At 47.8% G+C, this 23,362-nt stretch overlaps 1 protein-coding gene across 1 annotated transcript in view; it reads right to left on the bottom strand.

Annotated features, from left to right (window-relative positions):
- Positions 1-23,362, bottom strand: part of LOC115482081 (synaptonemal complex protein 1-like) — a 265,107-nt gene that overhangs the window by 117,024 nt on the left and 124,721 nt on the right. Inside the window, exon 3 of the mRNA XM_030221644.1 lies at positions 17,148-17,242. Within this exon, the coding sequence (XP_030077504.1) occupies positions 17,148-17,242 (95 nt within the window). The remainder of the gene's footprint in view (positions 1-17,147; positions 17,243-23,362) is intronic.

The raw sequence follows: 23,362 nt of genomic DNA, 5'->3' as shown, positions 1-23,362 counted from the left end.
GCGAAACTCCGAGAAGGAGCTGCGCGGGAAGAACAGCGCTTAACTTTGGCCGCTTTTTTGCCGTCGCCCGAATCAAGGGCGACCATAGTATTAACGTCTCCCACCTCGAGGGCGGCCCAAGAAGAAGCCGTCCGAGCAGATTGGCCGGCCAAAATGGGGGGGGGGGGGGGGGAGTAGCGGGGGATGGGCGTTTATGGTGGGAAAAACCGCCGCACCGGAAGAATAACCGGGACACTGACCAGCCTCCCAACTGACGCCCAAAAAAGGCGATTCAGGTTTTGAAACCCCCGCATCTCCGCTAGATGCGCACACGTGGTCCGGGGAGCGATTCTTCGCGCCCTCACCCTCCGACGCCATAGGCCACGTGGAGACCGATCGGGGAACCCCCTGCCCGCTACAAAAGGTAAAAATTACCTGCTTCTCGCTCCGAGCTGTAACGAACTGGTGTCCCAGTGAGCAGCTGCAATAAACGCTGATATAAACGTTGAAATAAACGTTGAAATAAACACCAAAGGACGTCAAAATTTTTTTTTTTTTTAAACGGAGCCAGCGGGAGGGGGGAGAAAAGGAGGGACCTGGCACCACCAGGTTTGCACTTGCTCAAGAAGAGCCCTCAAACCCAGGTACTCAACAAAACCTAAAAATTAGGCTTGGAGACCTAGCCAGAGCTGCTGCTGTGTGTGACCACCATCTGCTGAGATAGAGAACATACTGAGGAGTTTCCGGCAGCACATGACCATATATAGGAAGGCAAAAGGATTGCTCTCTATCTCCACCTGCTGGTAGATGGACACAACCCACCAGTCTATGGATTGATCAGCATGATGATATGGAAGTACATCGAAACAGATTCCCCGCAGAGATAACAATTGAAAACGCAGAAGGCCAGTATGGGCAGGTTCTAGGCCACTGGAGGGAATAAATGAAAGTAAATTAGCAGGTTGTCTAATTTCTCCCTTTCATAGCATCCCTCCAGACCAGCCTAAATGGATGGGAAGAACCAAAGCAATGAGAATCAAGGGTGGGACCCTTGGAGTCCTGACTCCAATATCCGAGTCCCAAAAGTCAGAGTCAGTATGAACATAAAAGCAGAAAGAACTAACAAATAGAATAAGAAACAACAAATCTCACCTAACCCATGGCTTCAAAATCCCATACAATGTGCAAAAATACTGTTCTGCAAAGTAAACAGCTGCTTCAAACAGCAATAGTGGTCACAGAGACTCTAATGCTGAAAATGGGCTGTACAGGATGCCCTTTGGTCCATGAAGAGAGCCTCTATCACAAGTGAGAACATCTAAGTGGTAGTGCAAGGAATGATCTACAAATTCCCTGCAGCAGTACCAAAACACTCTCTGCCCATGAAGCCACCTGCCCTCTGGTAGAATGTGTTTTAAGGCCATCTGGGACTGCCCTGCAACTAAGAAAGTAAGCCGAAGCAATGGCTTCCTTAATCTAACGTGCTATGATAACCTGAGATGCCACAAGGCCCTTTCTCCAACCAGCTAACAAAACAGACTATCCTGACTGAAGCACAAAAACTATGTCTCCAGGCCACTTCCCTACCAAAGGGAATAAGACTGATGCACAAAAACAGGCTCTCCAGGCCAGGGTCACCGAGAGGGGGGAGGGTGAGGCAAAATTCCCTGGGCCCGGGCTTCTCTCTCTCTCCTACTCCTGATGGAACTCAGGTGATCACATCCCGACAGGAGCAGAAGAGAGAAAACTCCGGCAGCAGGCCCCCCTTGCGAGGCTGGGGAGGACCCGGAGGAGAAGACACAGCAGAACTTCTGGTTTGTTTGACAGGGGTCCCCTCCCAGGCCCCGCAAGCAGAAGAAATCTTCCTCCAGCGCTGCCCTTCACTCTGCCGCATTGCCTGCCAAGCGGCTGCTTTTCCCCTCAGCCCGCGTATGCTCAGTTTTGAAACCAAGCATGCGCGATGTGAGAGAAAAAGCAGCAGCAGGGGCAAGCAATGCGGTAGAAGAAAGAGTAGCGCTGGAGGAAGACCTCATTTGCTGGTGGGGCCTCGAGATCACCACCAGCAAAGGTATTTGCAGTTCAGCGGGTGGGAGTGGCGGTAGTGGCAGCAGCAGGGGCAATCCTGGTGGGGGGGCAGCAGAGGCTGTGATCCTCGTGGGGTGGCGGCCCTACCTTGGGCCCAGGGCAGCGGCAGCAGCCCTGCCCCGGGCCTGGCTCAGTCTCTCAGCAGCCCTGCTCCAGGCTACTTTTCTATCGGAGGGAAAATGGCCGAGCCACATAACAGTCTACAGTCTCCTCAGTACTGGCACTCAAGGACACTTCCCTACCTCAGGGAAAAATTGACTGAGGCGCAAAACAGTCTGCAGACAGAATCAACCATATAAGGAGAAAGTCGCATACACTGTTGGCAGAAAAATAAAATTGCAATGAACCACTGTATGACTGAATCGATACATCAGCAGTTATTGGAGCATGCTGAATTAGAGCTCTACCAAGTAGGAGCTTGAGCCTAATTCCCAAACTTCCAGAAAGGAATTGAAAAATGTGCCAAAGAGAGTTTTATGACGAAACTGAAGTGTTCACCTAAATGTGAGATGTAGAGGCCAGCTGTTTTCTGAACCTCTACGCAAGATCCAGCGGCTTCCACAAAAGCGAAGATACTTACCTTTAGCAGGTATTCTCCGAGGACAGCAGGCTGATTGCTCTCACATGTCCGCATCGGTCCAGGAAACGGCAAATTTTTCACCAGCAAAATTAAAAAGTTTTGCCAGAGACTTTCTGGCATGTGCACCGCGCATGCGCGGACGACTTTTCGCCCGTCGCGTGAGCATGCCTCCTCAGTTTAATCAAAAAGTATATAAACAAACAAAGAACAACAACTCCAAAGGGGAGGTGGGCTGGTTTGTGACAACAATCAGCCTGCTGTCCTTGGAGAAAACCTGCTACAGGTAAATGTTGGATTCTAAACCCCAAACAGATTCTGTAACACCGACTGCCCAAACCGACTGTTGCGTCGGGTATCTTGCTGAAGGCAGTAATGAGATGTGAATGTGTGGACTGATGACCACGTCGCAGCCTTGCAAATCTCTTCAATGCAAGCTGACTTTAATTGAGCCACTGACACAGCCATGGCTCTAACATTATGAGCCGAGACATGGCCCTCCAAGGTCAGCCCGGCTTGGGCATAAGTGAAGGAAATGCAATCTGCTAGCCAATTGGAGATTGTGCGTTTTCCAATGGCAACCTCCATCCTGTTGGGATCAAACGAAACAAATAACTGGGCGGACTGACTGTAGGGCTTCGTCCGCTCCACGTAAAAGGCCAATGCTCTCTTACAGTCCAAGGTATGCAACTTGTCCTCACCAGGGCGGGTATGAGGTCGGGGAAAAAATGTTGGCAAGACAACTGACTGGTTCAGATGGAACTCTGACACCACCTTCAGCAGGAACTTAGGATGAGTGCGGAGAACTACCCTGTTATGATGAAATTTAATGTAGGGAGCATGAACTACTAGGGCTTGGAGCTCACTGACTCTACAAGCTGAAGTAACAGCCACCAAAAAAATGACCTTCCAGGTCTAGTACTTCAGATGGCAGGAATTCAGTGGCTCAAAAGGAGGCTTCATCAGCTGGGTGAGAACGACGTTGAGATCCCATGACACTGGGGGAGGTTTGACAGGGGGCTTTGACAAAAGCAAACCTCTCATAAAACGAACAACTAAAGGCTGTCCAGAGATCGGCTGACCTTCTACATGGTGATGATAAGCACTGATTGCACTCAGGTGAACTCTTACTGAGTTAGTCTTAAGACCATACTCTGATAAATATAGAAGGTATTCAAGCAGGGTCCGTGTAGGACAAGGGAAAGGGTCTAGGGTCTTGCTGTCACACCAGATAGCAAACCTCCTCCATTTAAAACTATAACTCCTTTTCGTGGATAAGAAAAAAAGGGCAAAAAGAGTTATCGGAGCGCGTAAACGCGACGCTAAAACGTCTCCTGGGCGCAAATAACGCGAGGAGCGGCAGAAAAACAACCCCTCTTCGTGAAGCAGAAAAAAGGAAACTGAGGGAAGCGCGCGAGCGTCGCGGGTGGGAAGTCACTCGCGCATGCGCGGTGCGCAGTCCCCGCCCCCGTCGCGCTGCTTCTAGAATTTTTTGTTAATTTCCGGAGCTTCTGGGCCATCGCGGATGACGACCCATGAGTGGTGATGTCCAGCCTGCTTGTCCTCGGAGAAAGTATCTTCACTTTCTCCGAGGACAAGCAGGCTGCTTGTTCTCACATGTGGGGTATCCCTAGCAACCAGGTTCACTCAAAACAATGAACATTGGTCAATTGGGCCTCGAAACGGCGAGGACATAACAGAGTCTGACCTTAAACCATAAACAACTGAGAGTGCAGCCTGGAACAGAACAAAAAATGGGTCTAGAGGGGTGGAGTTTGATTCTAAACCCACAACAGATTCTGCAACACCGACTGACCAAACCAACTGTCGCGTCGGGTATCCTGCTGAAGGCAGTAGTGAGATGTGAATGTGTGGACTGATGACCACGTTGCAGCCTTGCAAATCTCTTCAATGGAGGCTGACTTTAAGTGAGCCACTGACGCAGCCATGGCTCTTGCATTGTGAGCCGTGACTTGGCCCTCTAGAGTCAACCCAGCTTGGGCATAAGTGAAGGAAATGCAATCTGCTAGCCAATTGGAGATTGTGCATTTTCCAATGGTGACTCCCCTCCTGTTGGGGTTGAAAGAAACAAACAACTGGGCAGACTGTCTGACGGGCTTTGTCTGCTCCATGTAAAAGGCCAATGCTCTCTTGCAGTCCAAGGTATGCAAACTGCTTTCGCCAGGGCGGGTATGAGGACGGGGAAAAAATGTTGACAAGACAATTGGCTGGTTCAGATGGAACTCCGACACCACCTTTGGCAGGAACGTAGGGTGAGTGCGGAGGACTACTCTGTTTTGATGAAACTTAATATAAGGTGCATGCACTACTAAGGCCTGAAGCTCACTGACCCTATGAGCTGAAGTAACAGCCACCAAGAAAATGACCTTCCAGGTCAAGTACTTCAGATGGCAGGAATTCAGTGGCTCAAAAGGAGCTTTGATCAGCTGGGTGAGAATGACTTTAAGATCCCATGACACTGGTGGAGGTTTGACAAGGGGCTTTGACAAAAGCAAACCTCTCATGAAGCGAACTACTAAAGGCTGTCCAGAGATAGGCTTACCCTCTACACGGCGATGATAAGCACTAATCGCACTAAGGTGAACTCTTACAGAGTTAGTCTTGAGACCAGACTCTGATAAGTGTAGAAGGTATTCAAGCAGGGTCCATGTAGGACAAGAAAAAGGATCTAGGGCCTTGCCAGACGGCAAACCTCCTCCATTTGAAAGAGTAACACCTCTTTGTGGAATCTTTTCTGGAAGTAAGCAAGACTCAGGAGACACCCTCTGAAAGACCTAAAGAGGCAATTTCAAAGCTCTCAACATCCAGGTCGTGAGAGCCATAGACTGGAGATTGGGATGTAGAAGCGCCCCCTCATTCTGCGTGATGAGGGTCGGAAAACAGTCCAATCTCCACGGTATTTTCGGAGGACAACTCCAGAAGAAGAGGGAACCAAATCTGACGGGGCCAAGAGGGCGCAATCAGAATCATGGTTCCACGGTCTTGCTTGAGTTTCAGCAAAGTCTTCCCTACTAAAGGTATGGGAGGATACGAATACAGAAGGCCTGTTCCCCAAAGTAGGAGAAAGGTATCTGACGCTAGTCTGTCGTGGACCTGAAGCCTGGAACAGAACTGAGGGACCTTGTGATTGAACTGAGTGGCAAAAACATCCACCGAGGGGGTGCTCCATGCTCGGAAGATCTTGTGGGCTACTCCCATGTTCAGTGACCACTCGTGAGGTTGCATTATCCTGCTCAGTCTGTCGGCCAGACAGTTGTTTATGCCTGCCATATAAGTGGCTTGCAGAAACATGCCGTCACAGTGCGCCCAAAGCCACATCTGGACGACTTCCTGACACAGAGGGCGAGATCTGGTGCCCCCCGCTTGTTGGTGTAATACATAGCAACTTGATTGTCTGTCTGAATTAAAATGATTTGGTTGGGCAGCCGATCTCTGAAAGCCTTTAGAGCGTTCCAGATCGCTCACAGTTCCAGGAGGTTGATCTGAAGATCTTTTTCCTGAAAGGACCAAGCTCCTTGAGTGTGAAGCCCATCTTCATGAGCTCCCCACCCCAGGAGGGATGCATCCGTCGTCAGCACTTTTTGTGGCTGAGGAATTTGGAATTGATGTCCCAAGGTCATATTGGATCGAATTATCCACCACTGAAGAGAATTCCGAAAGTCGGTGGGCAGTTGGATTACATCCTCTAGATCCCCCACAGCTTGATACCACTGGGAAGCTAGGGTCCATTGAGCTGATCTCATATGTAGACGTGCCATGGGAGTTACATGAACTGTGGAGGCCATGTGCCCCAGAACTCTCAACATTTGCCAAGCCGTGATCTGTTGAGACGCTCGAACCATGGACACCAGGGACAAGAGGTTGTCTGTCCTTTCGTCGGGAAGATAAGCTCGAGCTGTCTTTGTGTTCAACAGAGGCCCAATGAATTCCAACTTCTGTACTGGGGTGAGATGAGACTTAGAGTAATTGATCACGAAACCCAGTAGCTCTAGCACCTGAATAGTCATTCGCATGGACTGTAGAGCGCCTGCCTCTGAGGTGCTCTTCACCAGCCAATCGTCGAGATAAGGGAACACATACACTCCCAGTCTGTGTAGCGACGCTGCTACTACCGCCAGACGCCAGACCAAAAGGCAATACACGGTACTGAAAGTGCTGAGTTCCCAGCCGAAATCGAAGATACTTCCTGTGAGCTGGAAGTATCGAGATATGTGTGTAAGCATCCTTTAAGTCCAGAGAGCATAGCCAATCGTTCTCCTGAATGATGGGAAGAAGGGTGCCCAGGGAAACCATCCTGAACTTTTCTCGAAGCAGAAATTTGTTCAGGCCCCTTAGGTCTAGGATGGGATGCATCCCCCGTCTTTTTCTGCACAAGGAAGTACCAGGAATAGAATCCTAGCCCTTCTTCTCCTGATGGAACAGGTTCGACCACTTGAGCCTTTAGAAGGGTGGAGAGTTCCTCTGCAAGTACCTCTTTGTGCTGGAAACTGTATGAATGAGCTCCTGGTGGGCAATTTGGAGGTTTGGATTCCAGATTGAGGGTGTATCCTAACCGGACTATTTGAAGAACCCATAGGTCGGAGGTTAAAAGAGGCCACCTTTGGTGAAAAAATATCAACCTCCCTCCAACCGGCAAATCGTCCAGTACGGACACTTTTATTGAGGCTATGCATAACTGGAGTCAGTCAAAAGCCCGTCCCTTGCTTTGGCGGGGGAGCAGAATGGGCCTTAGAAGCACGCTGTTGATGACAACAAGCGCGCTGGGGCTGAGCCGGGGCAGGCTGCCGAGAAGCAGGAGTGTACCTACGCCTAGAATAGAAATAGGGAGCACTCCTCTTCCTCCCAAATTACCTCCTAGATGAGGAGGCAGTAGCAGAAGGTACCCGGGAGGAGAAAGAATCCATAGCATCATGATGCTTCTTCATCTGAGCAACAAGATCCTCTACTCTTTCACCAAAAAGGTTGTCCCCCTTGCAAGGAGCATCCGCCATTAGCTGGACAAAATGATTCAGGTCAGAGACACGCAGCCATGAGAGTCTGCGCATCAGTATACCCTGAGCAGCGATCCTGGATGCTACATCACAAGTGTCAAATGTACTCCTGACCAGAAACTTTCGACATGCCTTCTGCTGCCTGACCACCTGGCAAAAAGGCTCAGAGTGCATCAACCAAGCTCGACAGTTGTCGTATCGAGTCCCACAAGTGCACGCTCCTGAAGAGCTGGTATGATTGAATCTTGGTGGCAAGCATAGTGGCCTGATACGTCTTCCTCCCAAAAGAATCAAGAGTTCTAGCTTCTCTGCCTGGGGGCGCCGAAGCATAGCCTCTAGTACTCCTGGCTCTCTTGAGGGCGGAGTCCACCACCATGGAATTGTGGGGTAACTGTAACCTCATCAATCCAGGTTCACCATGGATCCGAAACTGGGATTCAGCTTTCTTCGGGACCACAGGGCCAGACAGAGGGGCCGACCAGTTTCGCATAAGGACTTGCTTCAGTACATTATGCAGAGGAACTGTTACAGCCTCTTTAGGTGGAGAAGAGTAATCTAGGACCTCGAGCATCTCAGCCCTGGGCTCATCCTCAACCTCCATAGGGAAGGGAATAGCCGTAGCCATTTCCCGGACAAAAGAGCAAAAAGACAGACTCTCCGGTGGAGATAGTCTCCTCTCTGGCGGAGGGGAAGGATCAGAGGAAATCCCAAAGGACTCATCAGAAGAAAAGTACCTGGGATCTTCCTCTGACTTCCACGAACGCTCCTACTCAGTGTCGGATAAAGCCTGTGTCAAGGTACTTCGACACTGAACCTGCCTCGACGCCGAGGAACGATGTCCTCTATGGCGATGTCGAGAGGACGATGCCCGATCTGACTGCGGCGAAGTTCCCTCCACCAACGTTGAAGGGGAGTCGATCTAGGTGGTCTGCGACGCTGCAGGCGGTATTGCAGTTGGAGAACTCACCACAAAAGGGGCAGATACTGCTGCATCAGATGGTACAGAAGGCGCAAGCACCCCAACACCAAAGCTGACTGACGTAGCAGTCCCTCCAGAAGTTCTGGAAACAAGGCCCGGATTCACTCGTCGAGAGCCGCCATCGGAGAAGGCTGCGGGGTCCGTGGAACAGGCAGTGTCAGAATCTGTAGAGGCTTGGGAGCAGGTATCGAGCTGCTAGGAGACCGACGCATCAGCACCTCCTGTATCGAGGGGGAGCGATCCTCTCAGCGAAGACGCTTCTCGGGCGCCGACTCTCTCGACACCCTGGACCTCCCGGTACTGTGCATCGAAGGAGAACGATGACGATGCTTCTTCGCCTTCGCTCGACGCCCATCATAACAGAAGGCCTCGAGGCAGGTGGAGACCCACTCGACGCCTCACTGCTCCCAGCACGAGTTGGTCTCTCAGCAGCCATTACCTCTGCTCCCGGCATCGATGCTCCTCTCGATGTCAATGCCAACGCTGCTGACCTCGGTATTGATGTCGATGTTGAAGCACCGGACCGAGCCCCAAAAAGCTTTTCTCGTTGGCCTTCTCGAGACGCTTGGGTCCGTTTCTTCATACGAACACACAGACTACAAGCGACTGGGCTATGGTCGGGCCCAAGGCACTGGATACACCAGGCGTGGGTATCGGTACCTGAGATCGTCCGGTTGCACTGAGTACAACGTTTGAAACCGCTGGGTGTCTTCGATGGCATGGAAGAAAAACGGCTTCAGCGAAATTAAAAGACGCGATTGTGCCTGTTAAAAAGGGCACAGAAAAGAAGGGAATAACCTGACCGCGCGGCCAAAGCCGGCCACGTCGAAAGTAAAGGAAACTTTAAACTTTTTTTTTTTTTACTGTAGAATTGAAATAAAATAAAGTAAAATAAAGCGAAAAGCCAAAACGAAGACTCTTTCCTGGGCCTGAGAGGAGCGCAGAAAAACTCTACCGCACCTCAACACGGACAAAAGAAAACTGAGGAGGCACGCTCACACGACAGGCGGGAAGTCGTCTGCGAATGCGCAGTGCACGCGCCAGAAGGCTCTGGCAAAACTTTTTAATTTTGCTGGTTAAAAATTTGCCGTTTCCTGGGCCGAAACGGACGTCAACCGACATGTGAGAACAAGCAGCCTGCTTGTCCTTGGAGAAAAATAGCACCACTGAGTCTATGAAGGAAAGATTTTGCAGATGCCTTGAGGGTAAAAGTTGACTCAGAAGGAATCAACCTCGGTAAGGCAGAATAAAACAAAAAAATTCTACAGCAAAAAGGCAGCTGCCTACCAGAAGTGACAGTAATGTAATCTGTAAACTCAGACGAAGAAATCCCAGTTGCTGCCAAAAAAGAAAAATATTTCTGGCCCAGAACAGGGCTAAAGGTAATCAAAGACAAAAGAATAAAAAAACAGCTGAAATTAGAAGAAGATATGTCGTTGAAACCGTTACGATATGCCACTTGAATTTTTGAATTAAGACTTCAGCTGAAAATAGAGCATTAATCTTTCCTGCTGCAGAGAGGTGAAGCTCAGTCACATCAGAGAGGACAAGGCGAGTTGAAAAGTCAAGACAAAAGCCAGAAGAGTATAAGACAGCTGAGAGGATAAGCTCAGCATAATCTTATAAGAAAGTTTCAAATGGGACCAAAATGTTAAGGTACAGTGAGGTTATGAAAATAAGATCAGGTGAGCCCATGTGTTTAAAGACAGAATAAACGAGGAGGTTATGTGCAGCTGCGCTGCGAAGCTGCAAAAGATAACCCAGCTACAGAGCCCAAAAGCACTGGACTTCTGGAAAAGTGAGATATGTTGGTGAATAACTACGTCAGTTCCCTGGAACAGGAGCCAGATCCAGCAATGTATTATAGCTTACCCAGATAGTTGTATTTATTTATTTATTTATTAGGATTTATTTTACCATCTTGTTAAGGAATTCACTTAAGGCAGCATATTATCCTAGCACTCCGCCAATTGCATTACACAGAGAAGCAAAGAGGCTCCACTGAAACTGTGAGATTGAGTTCCACACAGTCCACGAACATGAACCATGCTTAGCACATACCAATAAGGTGGACCAAGTGTGTAAGGCTAAAGTCACTCAAGCATGCGAGGCTAGGGCTGGTGAATTCTACGTGATAAGCCTGGCTGAATCCAAGCACCAGGCCCAGCTAAATCCAGGCTGCAAAGCTTGGCGGAGTCTGAGTTGTTTAACTTGGGTAAATTAAAGCTGAAACTATTCTGAGAAGACAATTAGGTGGACCTATGATTTTAAGCTCAGCTAATAGGCCCAAATGAGCTAAGCCTGAGAAGGTGGCAAAACTAGCCGAAGCCAAGAGGCTAAACTCTCTTGAGCCTATGAAAGCCATGAGAAATGAAAAGGAAATAACAGTGCAGCAGGTGAATAAGCGACAACTGAACTATGTGAATGCAGGAGCTGCATATCGACCAGCACTGCCAGGAGACAAGGTACATCAAAAACCTAGAGCACAGTATACCTGTATTGGTAGGAAGCAAAACTCAGAGAAAAGGAAAGGACTTATACCTGAAAGCCCTTATGTAGAGAATTCTCTCTCTGTGCCCCTGGAAGAATGCTCACAAAGCCAAACTGGACTCTTAATCTCTTGAAGACACCCAAACAGAGCTTAAACAGAGCTATTACAGAGGGGTCGAGTACCTAGGAACAGCAGGCCAAATTTCATCTAGAAGAGGAACAGAAGGAGCTCCCTCAACTTCAACACAAAGCAATTGACAGAGGAATGAAAGAAAAATAAATATTCTGTGATGGGGTGTGCATTGGAAACAAAGGCACCTCTGAAAATCAAAGGAGCAAACTCACATTGAATTTCACCTGAGAAGGCATGCAAAGAAGCTGAATTCCAAACTGCAGTGTCTCTAAGACTTAGGGGCCCTTTTACTAAGATGCATAGGTGCCTACGCCCGTACGAGCGTCAAATTAGAACTACCGACCTACTACCATGTGCCCCTGGCGGTAATTCTAATTTCTACGCATGGCTCCACAAAGCTCTATTTTTAGCTTTGGCAAAGTGCCGGACTGGGCAACGCAGATCGGTGTTACCCACTTGTGAGAAGATAGAAGCCTGCTTGGTCTCAGAGAACCCAAGATACACACGTATTTACAGAACAGTATAGAATAGAATATTGGCATACACTTGCATATGTGCACACATATGCAGATATATGTTAGTATTTTAAACATTTATGTGCATGATGCACATGTAAATGATAGCAACTCTGTTACACAATTGCCTCCCTAGAAGCACATTTTAGTAAAGAGGAACCTATACAAATATAAAGAAGGAATTTCATTTTAGATTCAAATTAATGCAGACCTGTATTACAACAATAACTGTGTTTAAAACAATTTCATTATTGCTGTAGTTGATGCTGCTCAGTGGCATTCCTTGGTCGGCTGCCACCCGGTGCGGATCGCCACTGCGCACCCTCCCCCCCTGCACATCACCTCCAAGCCCCCCCCCAGGTGCATTCCTCCTACCTGCTGGGATGCTGGGAGCAGCCGCGTGGCTGTCGGCTCCACTTGTTCCCTGCTCCCTCTGCCCCAGAACAGGAAGTAACAGCAGAGGGAGCACAAGGAACCTGCGGAGCCGACAGCTACGCGGCTGCTCCCTGCACCCCTCCTGCAGCACGCATCCGAGGTGGACCACACCCACCGCCCCGCCCTCGGTACGCCACTAATGCTGCTGTATATTCACAACATCTGTCATGAAAAGTGATCTTAGAGCACAGTTCTCCAAATTATGAAAATAATAACTTCAATGGTTTATGAATGATGGATAAGAATATAAAATGACCTGTGGCATAATTTCAAATTAAGCAGTGTGGTCCATCTCTAGAGATATGAGATTGGATGCAAGTAAGCTCCCCCTTTATCCCTTGAGCTTTCCTCTCCTGCAAGGGCTGAGTGGAATTTAAGCCACTGAAAATTACAATGGATTGATTTAGACCTTTACTGAAGTAATTTTCACTAAGGGGGTCTTTTACTAAGCCGCGGTAGTGTTTTTAGCTCGTGATAGAAATTAGCTGGTGGTAAACGTCAAGAACCCCATTATATTTCTATGGACATCTCAGCATTTACCACCAGCTGATTTCTTTTTTTATTATTTGCATGAAGTCTTTATTAACAGATTAAACATACAATAAAAGAAGGAAATAAGGCACCAAGCCACTGAAAGTCGTTCGACATTCACCTTAACTGTTTGGTACATAACAATAACAGTCCTTGTTAACCTTCCACTTGAGAACTCAAAACACTCCAAAATTTATGTAACATTTTTTATATAGTTAACCAACCCCCCCCCCCCCCCCCCCCACTACAACCCCCCCCCCCCCCCCCCCCCCCCACTACCCCAGTTAGGTCTCCACCTCCCCTAGTGGCGCTTGATCTCCCCTATGCCTCACTGACTCATTGCCTAACTGGTAAAAGGGTCCCATATTGAGTGCCACCTTTGCTGTTGATTACGCCTTTCCGCTAGGAGCCTTTCCATTTCACAAACATGCCTCAGTTTACTAAGCCATCTCACTATTGGAGGGGCCAAGGGCTTCTTCCAATAAGTTGCCACCACCACTCTAGCTGCACTTATAGCATGTCTTATCAAGGTCTGTTGAGCCTGCGAGAGGCCCACAGCCTTTGCAGAGAAAAGAAAAAGGGTTGGGCTCCACGGGACCTCACATCCCAGCCACTTCTGCAACCTGCTATGTACCGATTTCCAGTAAGCCCATATTTTCCTGCAGGTCCACCAAACGTGTCCCATCGTGCCCTTAACCCCACAGCCCCTCCAGCACAAGCCCGATGATGCAGGGTAAATGCGCTGAAGGCGCTTAGGCGTCAAGTAGCAACGGAACATCACCTTTACCAAGTTCTCCCTAAAAGACACCTTCGCCATAGTTCGCTCCAGCCTCTCCCACTCTACCTCTTCCAAAGTTATACCCAGCTCCCTCTGCCAGCTCTTCCTATGGAGAGTGTAACTAGGCTCCCGTAGGTTAATGATGCTGTATAGACGCGATATTAAACCACTAGTCGTGGTGGACCCCTCGCAAATTTCCTCCAGAGTGTTTTTCCCTAGTTACCACTTCACGAACAGCTCGTGTTTTAAGAAAATGTGACAGTTGGCAATAGGCAAAATCATCACCCTTCAACTTTGGGAAAGTCCCCACCATAGCATTGAAAGGTAATAGAGCATCTCCTTCAAACATTTGACCCCACATTTTTAAACCTTCCTCGTGCCACCACGTAAATACCCCCTTCTCTGTCCCAGGATAAAATAGTGGATTGAAAGCTATAGGAGATAAGCGCGACAACACACACTTCCTATTGAGAAACAAACTATCCCAGTAATGCAGAGTGACATGGATAGAGGGGCATAACTCTTCCCCAAGTGACCGGAACTGACTGGGGAGCCACATCACTGCTCCCAAAGGTACCTGACCTATAGAATATGTTCCAAGTGCACCCATAGTCTGTCAGGGTATTCCTGAAACCATTCAATGGCTGCGCATGCTTGGGCTGCTCTATAATACCAGCTCAAGTTGCGGACCCCCAGACCCCCCTCCTCCTAGCCTGGTACAGGTACGAGCGTGACAAGCGCGGGCGTTTCCCTGCCCAAATGAATCGCACAATACGATCCTGCAAGGCCGAAAGGTATTTTTTAGGCATCTTAAGTGGGAGGACCTGGAATAGGTAGAGCAACCGAGGCAAAACATTCATTTTAACAACAGCTATTCTACCGAACCATGAAAGCCCCAGGTCATCCCACCCATCCAGGTCTCCCGAGATGGCCTGTGCTAGCCCCTTATAGTTTGCTGTAAAGAGGGCTCCTAAGTTAACTGTAAGATTTGCACCCAGGTACCTAATCTGCTGAGGTGCCCATCTGAAGGCAAAGGAGGATCTTAATGACTGTACCAGCTCATCAGGGAGAGATATATTCAAGGCCTCAGATTTTGTCATGTTCACCTTGAAGCCAGACACTGCCTAGTACTTGCTAATCGCCTCCAACAAGCTAGGGAACGTAACCAGGGGACGAGTAACGAACAGGAGCACGTCGTCCGCAAAAAGTGCCATTTTGTGTTCTCTCCCCGCTATAGTGACACTGGTGATATTCGGGTCTGCCCGTACTGTGGAAGCAAAAGGCTCCACAGCCATGGCGAATAGTAAAGGAGATAGTGGGCAGCCCTGACGGGTTCCTCTGTACAAGTTAAACATAGCTGAGTTTGCCCCGTTAACCCTCACACATGCTTTGGGTGAATCATAAAAGGATCGAACCCAGCTACGAAACTGAGGACCTATCCCAAATGCCTCCAACACTTTATACATATATGGCCACTGGACCCTGTCAAAGGCCTTTTCAGCATCTAGGCTGAGAAAACACATTGGCCTCTTTACCCTCCCAGCCAGATGCATTAGGTCAACTACCCTTCGAGTATTGTCCATAGCTTTTCTGTATGGCACAAAGCCTACTTGATCAGGATGAATAATCGCCGGAAGCAATGGCACCAGTCGGTTATACAACACTTTAGCTAGTATCTTTACATCGGCATTTAGAACCGAGATTGGGCGATAAGAGCCACACTCCGTATGGTCCTTGCCTGGCTTGGGTAGGATGGCAATCCATGCTTCTAGCATAGTTACCACCAGCTGATTTTTACCATGAGCTAAAAATGCTACCGTGGCTTAGTAAAAGACCCCCTAAGTCACCTAATCTCAAAGCAAATTGTTACTTTTGTATCCATGCATGTGTAAGCCAAGTTTCAAAGAGAAACTGTATGACTTATGCTTAGAGGGTAATCTGTAACAGGGTGCCTAGAATAAAATGATAAAAAAGGTGCCTATTTCAAGCCAATTCTACAAAGAAAAGTAGGCACCTACTTCTCTTTATAGAATACTAGTGAAAGTGGCAGAAACATGCTTGCATTTAAAGCAAGACCACTAATGTAAATGCCTACACCAAGATGTTAGCCAGAACGCAGAAATTATAGAATGTTATAATTTAAGAATGTATTTGCACACTCCATCCACACTCCACCAAAACTCTGAACGTGCGCAGGGTCACCGACAAAGTGTGCATCACCTAATCATGGAGTGTACTTTTTTTGCTTGGCAGTATTCTATAAGAGGTCATTTACATTACACCCATTCCTGCTACCTAAATGTAAGCAGCTACTTAAAGAATTACCCCCTTAATACAGATATAAAAGTACCTGTGTACTTTTCACTCCAAATCTGTAGGAAAAGCATATAGGGCATTATATGTATGATTTGAAAATTATATTATGAATGTGTAGTTTATTCTTCCAACTTCAACATGTTCCAGAAAACACCTCTTTTTAAGGAAAAGGGAAATGGGACTTGATATACTACCTTTCTGAGGGTTGTTTTTTTTTTTTTTTTTTTTGCAACTAACTCAAAGTGGTTTATATATATTCAGGTACTTATTTTGAACCAGGAGCAATGGAGGTTAAGTAACTTGCCCACGGTCACAAGGAGCTACAGTGGGAATTGAGCTCAGTCCCCCAGGATCAAAGTCCACTGCACTAACCACTAGGCTACTCCTCCACTCCTTTAATGCAACTGAAAGCATGCATGTTGTGAAATACATATACACTTCTTAGCTGCTACATGACATGAAGCTTCTACACTCATGGACACCTCATGGAAATAACTGGCTAACTCGTTAGCCAACTTTTTATGAAAATTATCCTCCCTAGTCAAGTCGCTTCACTGGCTCCCTATCCGTTTTCGCATCCTGTTCAAAATTCTTCTACTAACCTATAAATGTACTCACTCTGCTGCTCCCCAGTATCTCTCCACACTCGTCCTTCCCTACACCCCTTCCCGTGCACTCCGCTCCATGGATAAATCCTTCTTATCTGTTCCCTTCTCCACTACTGCCAACTCCAGACTTCGCACCTTCTGTCTCGCTGCACCCTAAGGCTGGAATAAACTTCCTGAGCCCCTACGTCTTGCCCCATCGTTGGCCACCTTTAAATCTAGACTGAAAGCCCACCTTTTTAACATTGCTTTTGACTCATAACCATTTGTAACCACTCGCCTCCACCTACCCTCCTCTCCTCCTTCCTGTACACATTAATTGATTTGATTTGCTTACTTTATTTTTTGTCTATTAGATTGTAAGCTCTTTGAGCAGGGACTGTCTTTCTTCTATGTTTGTGCAGCGCTGCGTACGCCTTGTAGCGCTATAGAAATGCTAAATAGTAGTAGTAGTAGTAGTACTCATCCATAGTTCAAAACAGATGATTATTTTAAGCACATTTTCAATGATATAACATGTAACAGATTACATCACGTCATTTGAAAAACAATATATTCTTCTTCATTCTTAAATGGCCAAAACCATTTCTAAATATGCCAGTTATACACTGGAAAAAGAAAAATAAATTTAAAATTATCCAGCAACCTAGGAAATTTTAGGACTGTAATCTTAGTTCACTCTATGTAGGATTTAATAAAATATTAATTTTACCTCAGATTTCTGTAAAGAACTTTTAGTTCTTTGAAACTGCACCATCAACTCTTCTAACTTTTCATCAGTTTCTCTTAACATTTTATTCTGCTGCTCTAAAAAATAAATTATGAAAAAACAATCAACAAACCTTAAATATATAGGAGCTGATATTCAGTGGCCGAATACCCAGTAAAAGTTAACAAGATAAATTATACGGTTAACATTAACTGGATATTCAGCTGATTTAGCTGAGCTGCTTAATATATTTATGGGGGACGGGGAAGGTGTGAAAAAAGGCAGGCTTTTACCGTACCTTGATTTACCATTGGACTCACAACCTGTGGTATCTCAGTGCTGTAGGTAGCCGACTCCTATGGTAAAAGAATAACGCTGCTTGCAAGTCACCTCACATGCAATATTATTGTTCCACTTGGGAACATCAGGCCACTGGGGGCCACACTTAAGTGGACTGGCAACAGGCAGTAAAGGAGAACACCTGAGCACCACCTCCCCACCAATCAGAAAACCCCTCATGTACTCCCCCATCAAGCCCCCTCCTTTGTGCCAGCCCACCTAGCCCTCCCCCAAACTCTAAAGGGCCTTGGACCTCCCCCTTCCATAACCCTCCCCCCAGGTCCGCTATGTCTACTTCACAGTGAATCCCTGGTTTCTAGTGGAGCAGGAGGAAGAAATCCCTAGTCGCTTCTGCCCTTGCCGGCACCTTCTACCAAATGGCGTTGCTGCCAGCAAGGGCAGGAGCGACTGGGGATTGCTCCTACCCACTCCACTACAAACCAGGGATTTACTATGAGGTAGAGCTAGGAAGGCAGCAGTGGGAATTGAGCCCGGTTCCCTGGGTCCGCAACCCACTGCACTAGCCCGACCATCAGACAACAGCAGGAATCGAACCCGGTTCCCCAGGTCTGCAACCCATTGCACTAACCATTAGGGAGGGTGTGGTCAAAGCAGGATAAAAACTCTCAGCACAGATCAGACAAGGAGGCCCCAAGGATAAAGGAGATGCCTCCCACCCTATGCATCCACCAACGAAGCATAAGAAGCTGAAACTATACTCAAGTAGACGAAGTTTATCTTGGAACCCTGCTGAAACTTGTCTTTAAAACTAAGGACAAAGACAAAAGTCGGGACTCAACTGTGCTGAATACTGGAAGACAGTACTTTAATTTGGGGTCTAGACAACAAAAAAGAAGTTTGTGCTGCCTTTTGAGAGCCCGACTAGTGCACACCTGGCCTTGCCACAGCAGGTCATGGGTAAGAACTTTATATATATAAGGACTAGTTTTGTGGATATTTCCTCTTGACCTGTGAAGGGAACAGGTCACCCTCATCCTTGCACATAAATAAATCGATTTTTGTTTAACTTTTAAAATGTCTTTTCAAGGCCCCAGGCCCCACTGTCATTCACACTGGTACAATCATATATCTTCTAAGCAAATCTCTTGCAGAAATGAAAGGTATTTTTAGAAAACTGATAAATCTTAGAATTCTTTAATATTTTTCCAAGGACTCAAGTTTCCAATGTATGAGTTAGGCTTGATATTCGGTGCTATTTAACTAGCCAGGAACAGCTCCTGGACGGTTAAATAGCACTTAGCTGGCTAAACGTTAATATTCAGTTTGAGTTAACCAGCTATCTCCACTGAATATTAGCGCTTAGCACATAGGACCAGATTCTATATATGGCGCCTAAAAAATCAGCACGGAAAACATTTCTGACTAAGCGTATTCTATAAGTGATGCCTAGATTTAGGCATGTTATATAGAATACACTTAGTTGATATCCCAGCACCTAAAACTACATGTCTCCATTTACACCAATGAAAACGTGGTTTAAATCCCAGCACGTAGATTTAGGCGGAGGGCCATATTCTATAACTACACGCGTAAATTTCAGAATGCCCATATCCCTGCCCATAACCACACCCCTTTTTGCATGTGCACATCAGAAGTTAGGCGCACTGCGTTACAGAATACGCTTAGTGAATTATGCGTATAAATTCTAATTATTGCGAATTAGTGCTCATTGTCACTTAAGTGCTGTTAAATATGCTGATTGGCTTGTTAAGCCAATTAAGTTACACACGTTGTTATAGAATACGCTTGGATTTTGGCACAGATCTCTAGGTGCGCTATACAGAATATGACAGATAGTGGCTAACCAGCTATATCACGTGATATAGTCGGCTATCCATGAATATTCAAGCACTGGCCAGCTAAGTTTAGCAGGCAAATCGGACCACATAAATAGCAGTCATATCTTTGCCCGCTACTAACTTAATCAGCCAGAACTGAATATTCATATAGCCAGCTAAGCTAGAGCTGGCCCAAAAAAAATCTGGATATTCGATGCCAGTCAGGCAGTCACCAGAAATGGCACACCATTGACTATCCAGGGTCAGCACTACTGGCAGCAGCTAATCACACTTCCTGCTGCAGGCTCAATATCGGAGGCGGAGGGGGGGGGGGAAGGGGATGGGCTTTAACCAACATAGCTTCATCCTGTTCCAACTTTCCTAATCTTGAATTCATCAACTCCTATCAGCAATCTCCATTGCAAATAACAAAATCACAGCTGTTAACTTAAGAGACTTGAGTAGTAAGGGATTTAGACTGACCTGAAAAGGACTTATCCAAGCCATCTATAGCTAAGCAAATAAGTTTCAAGAGTAATGGTCTTTGGTTTTCAAAATGAAAATCCAGCAAAACTAAGGAAAAAAGCTGAAGATTCACCATCTATTGCTCCTAAAACTAGAAAAAAATCTGGTAGCTAAATCCACTCCCTAATCAGGCACTGCTCCTACAAACATATCAGACACCACACCAACAATATGCACTTCAACTCTCCTAGCCCCCCAAATTTCCATTGCCACAGCTGCAGGACTGAGAAGCTGCCTTTGATCATCAAAGCTGAGAGTGACTGCTGAAGCCAAGGAGACTGCACCTCCTTCATCCACCAGCAACATTCATCCTTTTTTGCTGAGAATTTCAGAACATCGGTCCAATATTCAAAGGAAAAAACTGGCCGCTGGAACGCATAGGTTTTCAAACTATTTTTAACATTTTCTTCGCCTTCCTGCAGCATTTTAAAATTTTAATTAGCAATTTGAGCTTGCCAGGGTAGCGAATGATACATACCTGTAGCAGGTGTTCTCCGAGGACAGCAGGCTGATTGTTCTCACGACTGGGCTGACGTCCACGGCAGCCCCCACCAACCGGAAGAAAACTTTGCGGGCGGTCCCGCACGCAGGGCAAGCCCACCGCGCATGCGCAGCCGTCTTCCCGCCTGTGCGCGACCGTTCCCGCTCAATTGAATGACAAGCAAAGGAATGAGTAAAACGCAACTCCAAAGGGGAGGAGTGAGGGTAGGTGAGAACAATCAGCCTGCTGTCCTCAGAGAACACCTGCTACAGGTATGTATCATTCGCTTTCTCCGAGGACAAGCAGGCTGCTTGTTCTCACGACTGGGGTATCCCTAGCTCTCAGGCTCACTCAAAACAAGAACCCAGGTCAATTGAACTTCGCAACGGCGAGGGCATAACAGAAATTGACCTACGAAGAACAACTAATTGAGAGTGCAGCCTGAACAGAATAAATTGGGTCCTGGAGGGTGGAGTTGGATTCAAACTCCAAACAGATTCTGCAGCACCGACTGCCCGAACCGACTGTCGCATCGAGTATCCTGCTGGAGGCAGTACTGTGATGTGAATGTGTGGACTGATGACCACGTCGCAGCCTTGCAAATCTCTTCAATGGTGGCTGACTTCAAGTGGGCCACCGACGCTGCCATGGCTCTAATACTATGAGCCGTGATATGACCCTCAAGAGCCAGCCCAGCCTGGGCGTAAGTGAAGGAAATGCAATCTGCTAGCCAATTGGAGATGGTGCGTTTCCCGACAGCGACCCCCTTCCTATTGGGGTCGAAAGAAATAAACAATTGGGCGGACTGTCTATGGGGCTGTGTCCGCTCCAGATAGAAGGCCAACGCTCGCTTGCAGTCCAATGTGTGCAACTGACGTTCAGCAGGGCGGGTATGCGGTCTGGGAAAGAATGTTGGCAAGACAATTGACTGGTTAAGATGGAACTCCGACACCACCTATGGCAGGAACTTAGGGTGAGTGCGGAGTACTACTCTGTTATGATGAAATTTGGTATAAGGAGCATAGGCTACCAGGGCTTGAAGCTCACTGACTCTACGAGCTGAAGTAACTGCCACCAAGAAAATGACCTTCCAGGTCAAGTACTTCAGATGGCAAGAATTCAGTGGCTCAAAAGGAGGCTTCATCAGCTGGGTGAGGACGACGTTGAGATCCCATGACACTGCAGGAGGCTTGACAGGGGGCCTTGACAAAAGCAAACCTCTCGTGAATCGAACGACTAAAGTCTCTCCAGAGATGGCTTTACCCTCCACATGATAATGGTAAGCACTAATCGCACTAAGGTGATTCCTTACTGAGTTGGTCTTGAGACCAGACTCTGATAAGTGCAGAAGGTATTCAAGCAGGTTCTGTGCAGGACAAGAACGAGGTTCTAGGGCCTTGCTCTCACACCAAACAACAAACCTCCTCCACTTGAAAAAGTAACTCTTCTTAGTGGAATCCTTTCTAGAGGCAAGCAAGACACGGGAGACACCCTCAGACAGACCCAACGAAGCAAAATCTACGCCCTCAACATCCAGGCCGTGACAGCCAGAGACTGAAAGTTGGGGTGCAGAAGCGCTCCGTCGTTCTGTGAAATGAGAGTCGGAAAACAATCTCCACAGTTCTTCGGAGGACAACTCCAGAAGAAGAGGGAACCAGATCTGACGGGGCCAAAAAGGCGCTATCAGAATCATGGTGCCATGGTCTTGCTTGAGCTTCAGTAAGGTCTTCCCCACCAAAGGTATGGGAGGATAAGCATACAGGAGGCCGTTCCCCCAATGGAGAAGAAAGGCATCTGACGCCAGTCTGCCGTGTGTCTGTAGTCTGGAACAGAACAGAGGCAGCTTGTGGTTGGTCTGAGAGGCGAAAAGGTCCACCAAGGGGGTGCCCCACTCTCGGAAGATCTTGCGTACCACTCTGGAATGGAGCGACCACTTGTGCAGTTGCATGACTCTGCTCAGAATGTCGGCCAGACTGTTGTTTACGCCTGCCAGGTATGTGGCTTGGAGACGCATGCCAAACTGGCAGGCACAATGCCACATCCTGACGGCTTCCTGGCACAGGGGGCGAGATCCGGTGCCCCCCTGCTTGTTGATGTAATACATTGCAACCTGATTGTCTGTCCGAATTTGGATGATTTGGTAGGACAGCCGATCCCTGAAGGCCTTCAGTGCGTTCCAGACCGCTCGGAGCTCCAGGAGGTTGATCTGAAGATCTTGTTCCTGGGGGGACCACACCCCCTGGGTGAGGAGCCCATCGACATGAGCTCCCCACCCCAGGCAAGATGCATCCGTCGTCAGCACCTTCGTGGGCTGCGGAATTTGGAATGGACGTCCCAGGGTCAAATTGGTCCGAACTGTCCACCAGTGCAGCGAATTGCGGCAACTGACGGACAGGCGGATGACATCTTCTAGATTCCCAGTGGCTTGGCACCACTGGGAAGCTAGGGTCCATTGAGCAGATCTCATGTGAAGGCGAGCCATGGGAGTCACATGGACCGTGGAAGCCATATGGCCCAGGAGTCTCAACATCTGCCGAGACGCTCTGGTCTGGGAAGCGAGGGACAGGAGATTCTGAGCCCTCGCCTCGGGAAGAAAGGCCTGAGCCGTCTGAGAATTCAGCAGAGCTCCTATGAATTCCAGAGATTGGATTGGCTGGAGATGGAACTTCGGGTAATTTATCACAAACCCCAGCAGCTCCAGAAGGTGAATAGTGCACTGCATGGACCGAAGAGCTCCTGCCTCTGAGGTGCTCTTCACCAGCCAATCGTCGAGATACGGGAACACGTGCACCCCCAGTTTGCGTAGATACACCGCAACCACCACGAGACACTTCGTGAACACCCGTGATGCAGAGGCGAGCCCAAAGGGCAGCACACAATACTGAAAGTGACGTGTCCCCAGACGGAATCGGAGATACTGTCTGTGAGCTGGCAGTATCGGGATGTGAGTGTAAGCGTCCTTTAAATCCAGGGAACATAGCCAATCGTCTTTCTGAATCATGGGTAGAAGGGTGCCCAAGGAAAGCATCCTGAACTTTTCCCGGACCAGATATTTGTTCATGCCTCTCAGGTCT

Source organism: Microcaecilia unicolor, chromosome 12 (assembly GCF_901765095.1).
Source record: "Microcaecilia unicolor chromosome 12, aMicUni1.1, whole genome shotgun sequence".
Taxonomy (NCBI): Eukaryota; Metazoa; Chordata; class Amphibia; order Gymnophiona; family Siphonopidae; genus Microcaecilia; species Microcaecilia unicolor.
The sequence above is the reverse complement of the archived record's forward strand: the minus strand, read 5'-3'. Positions and strand labels throughout refer to the sequence as shown.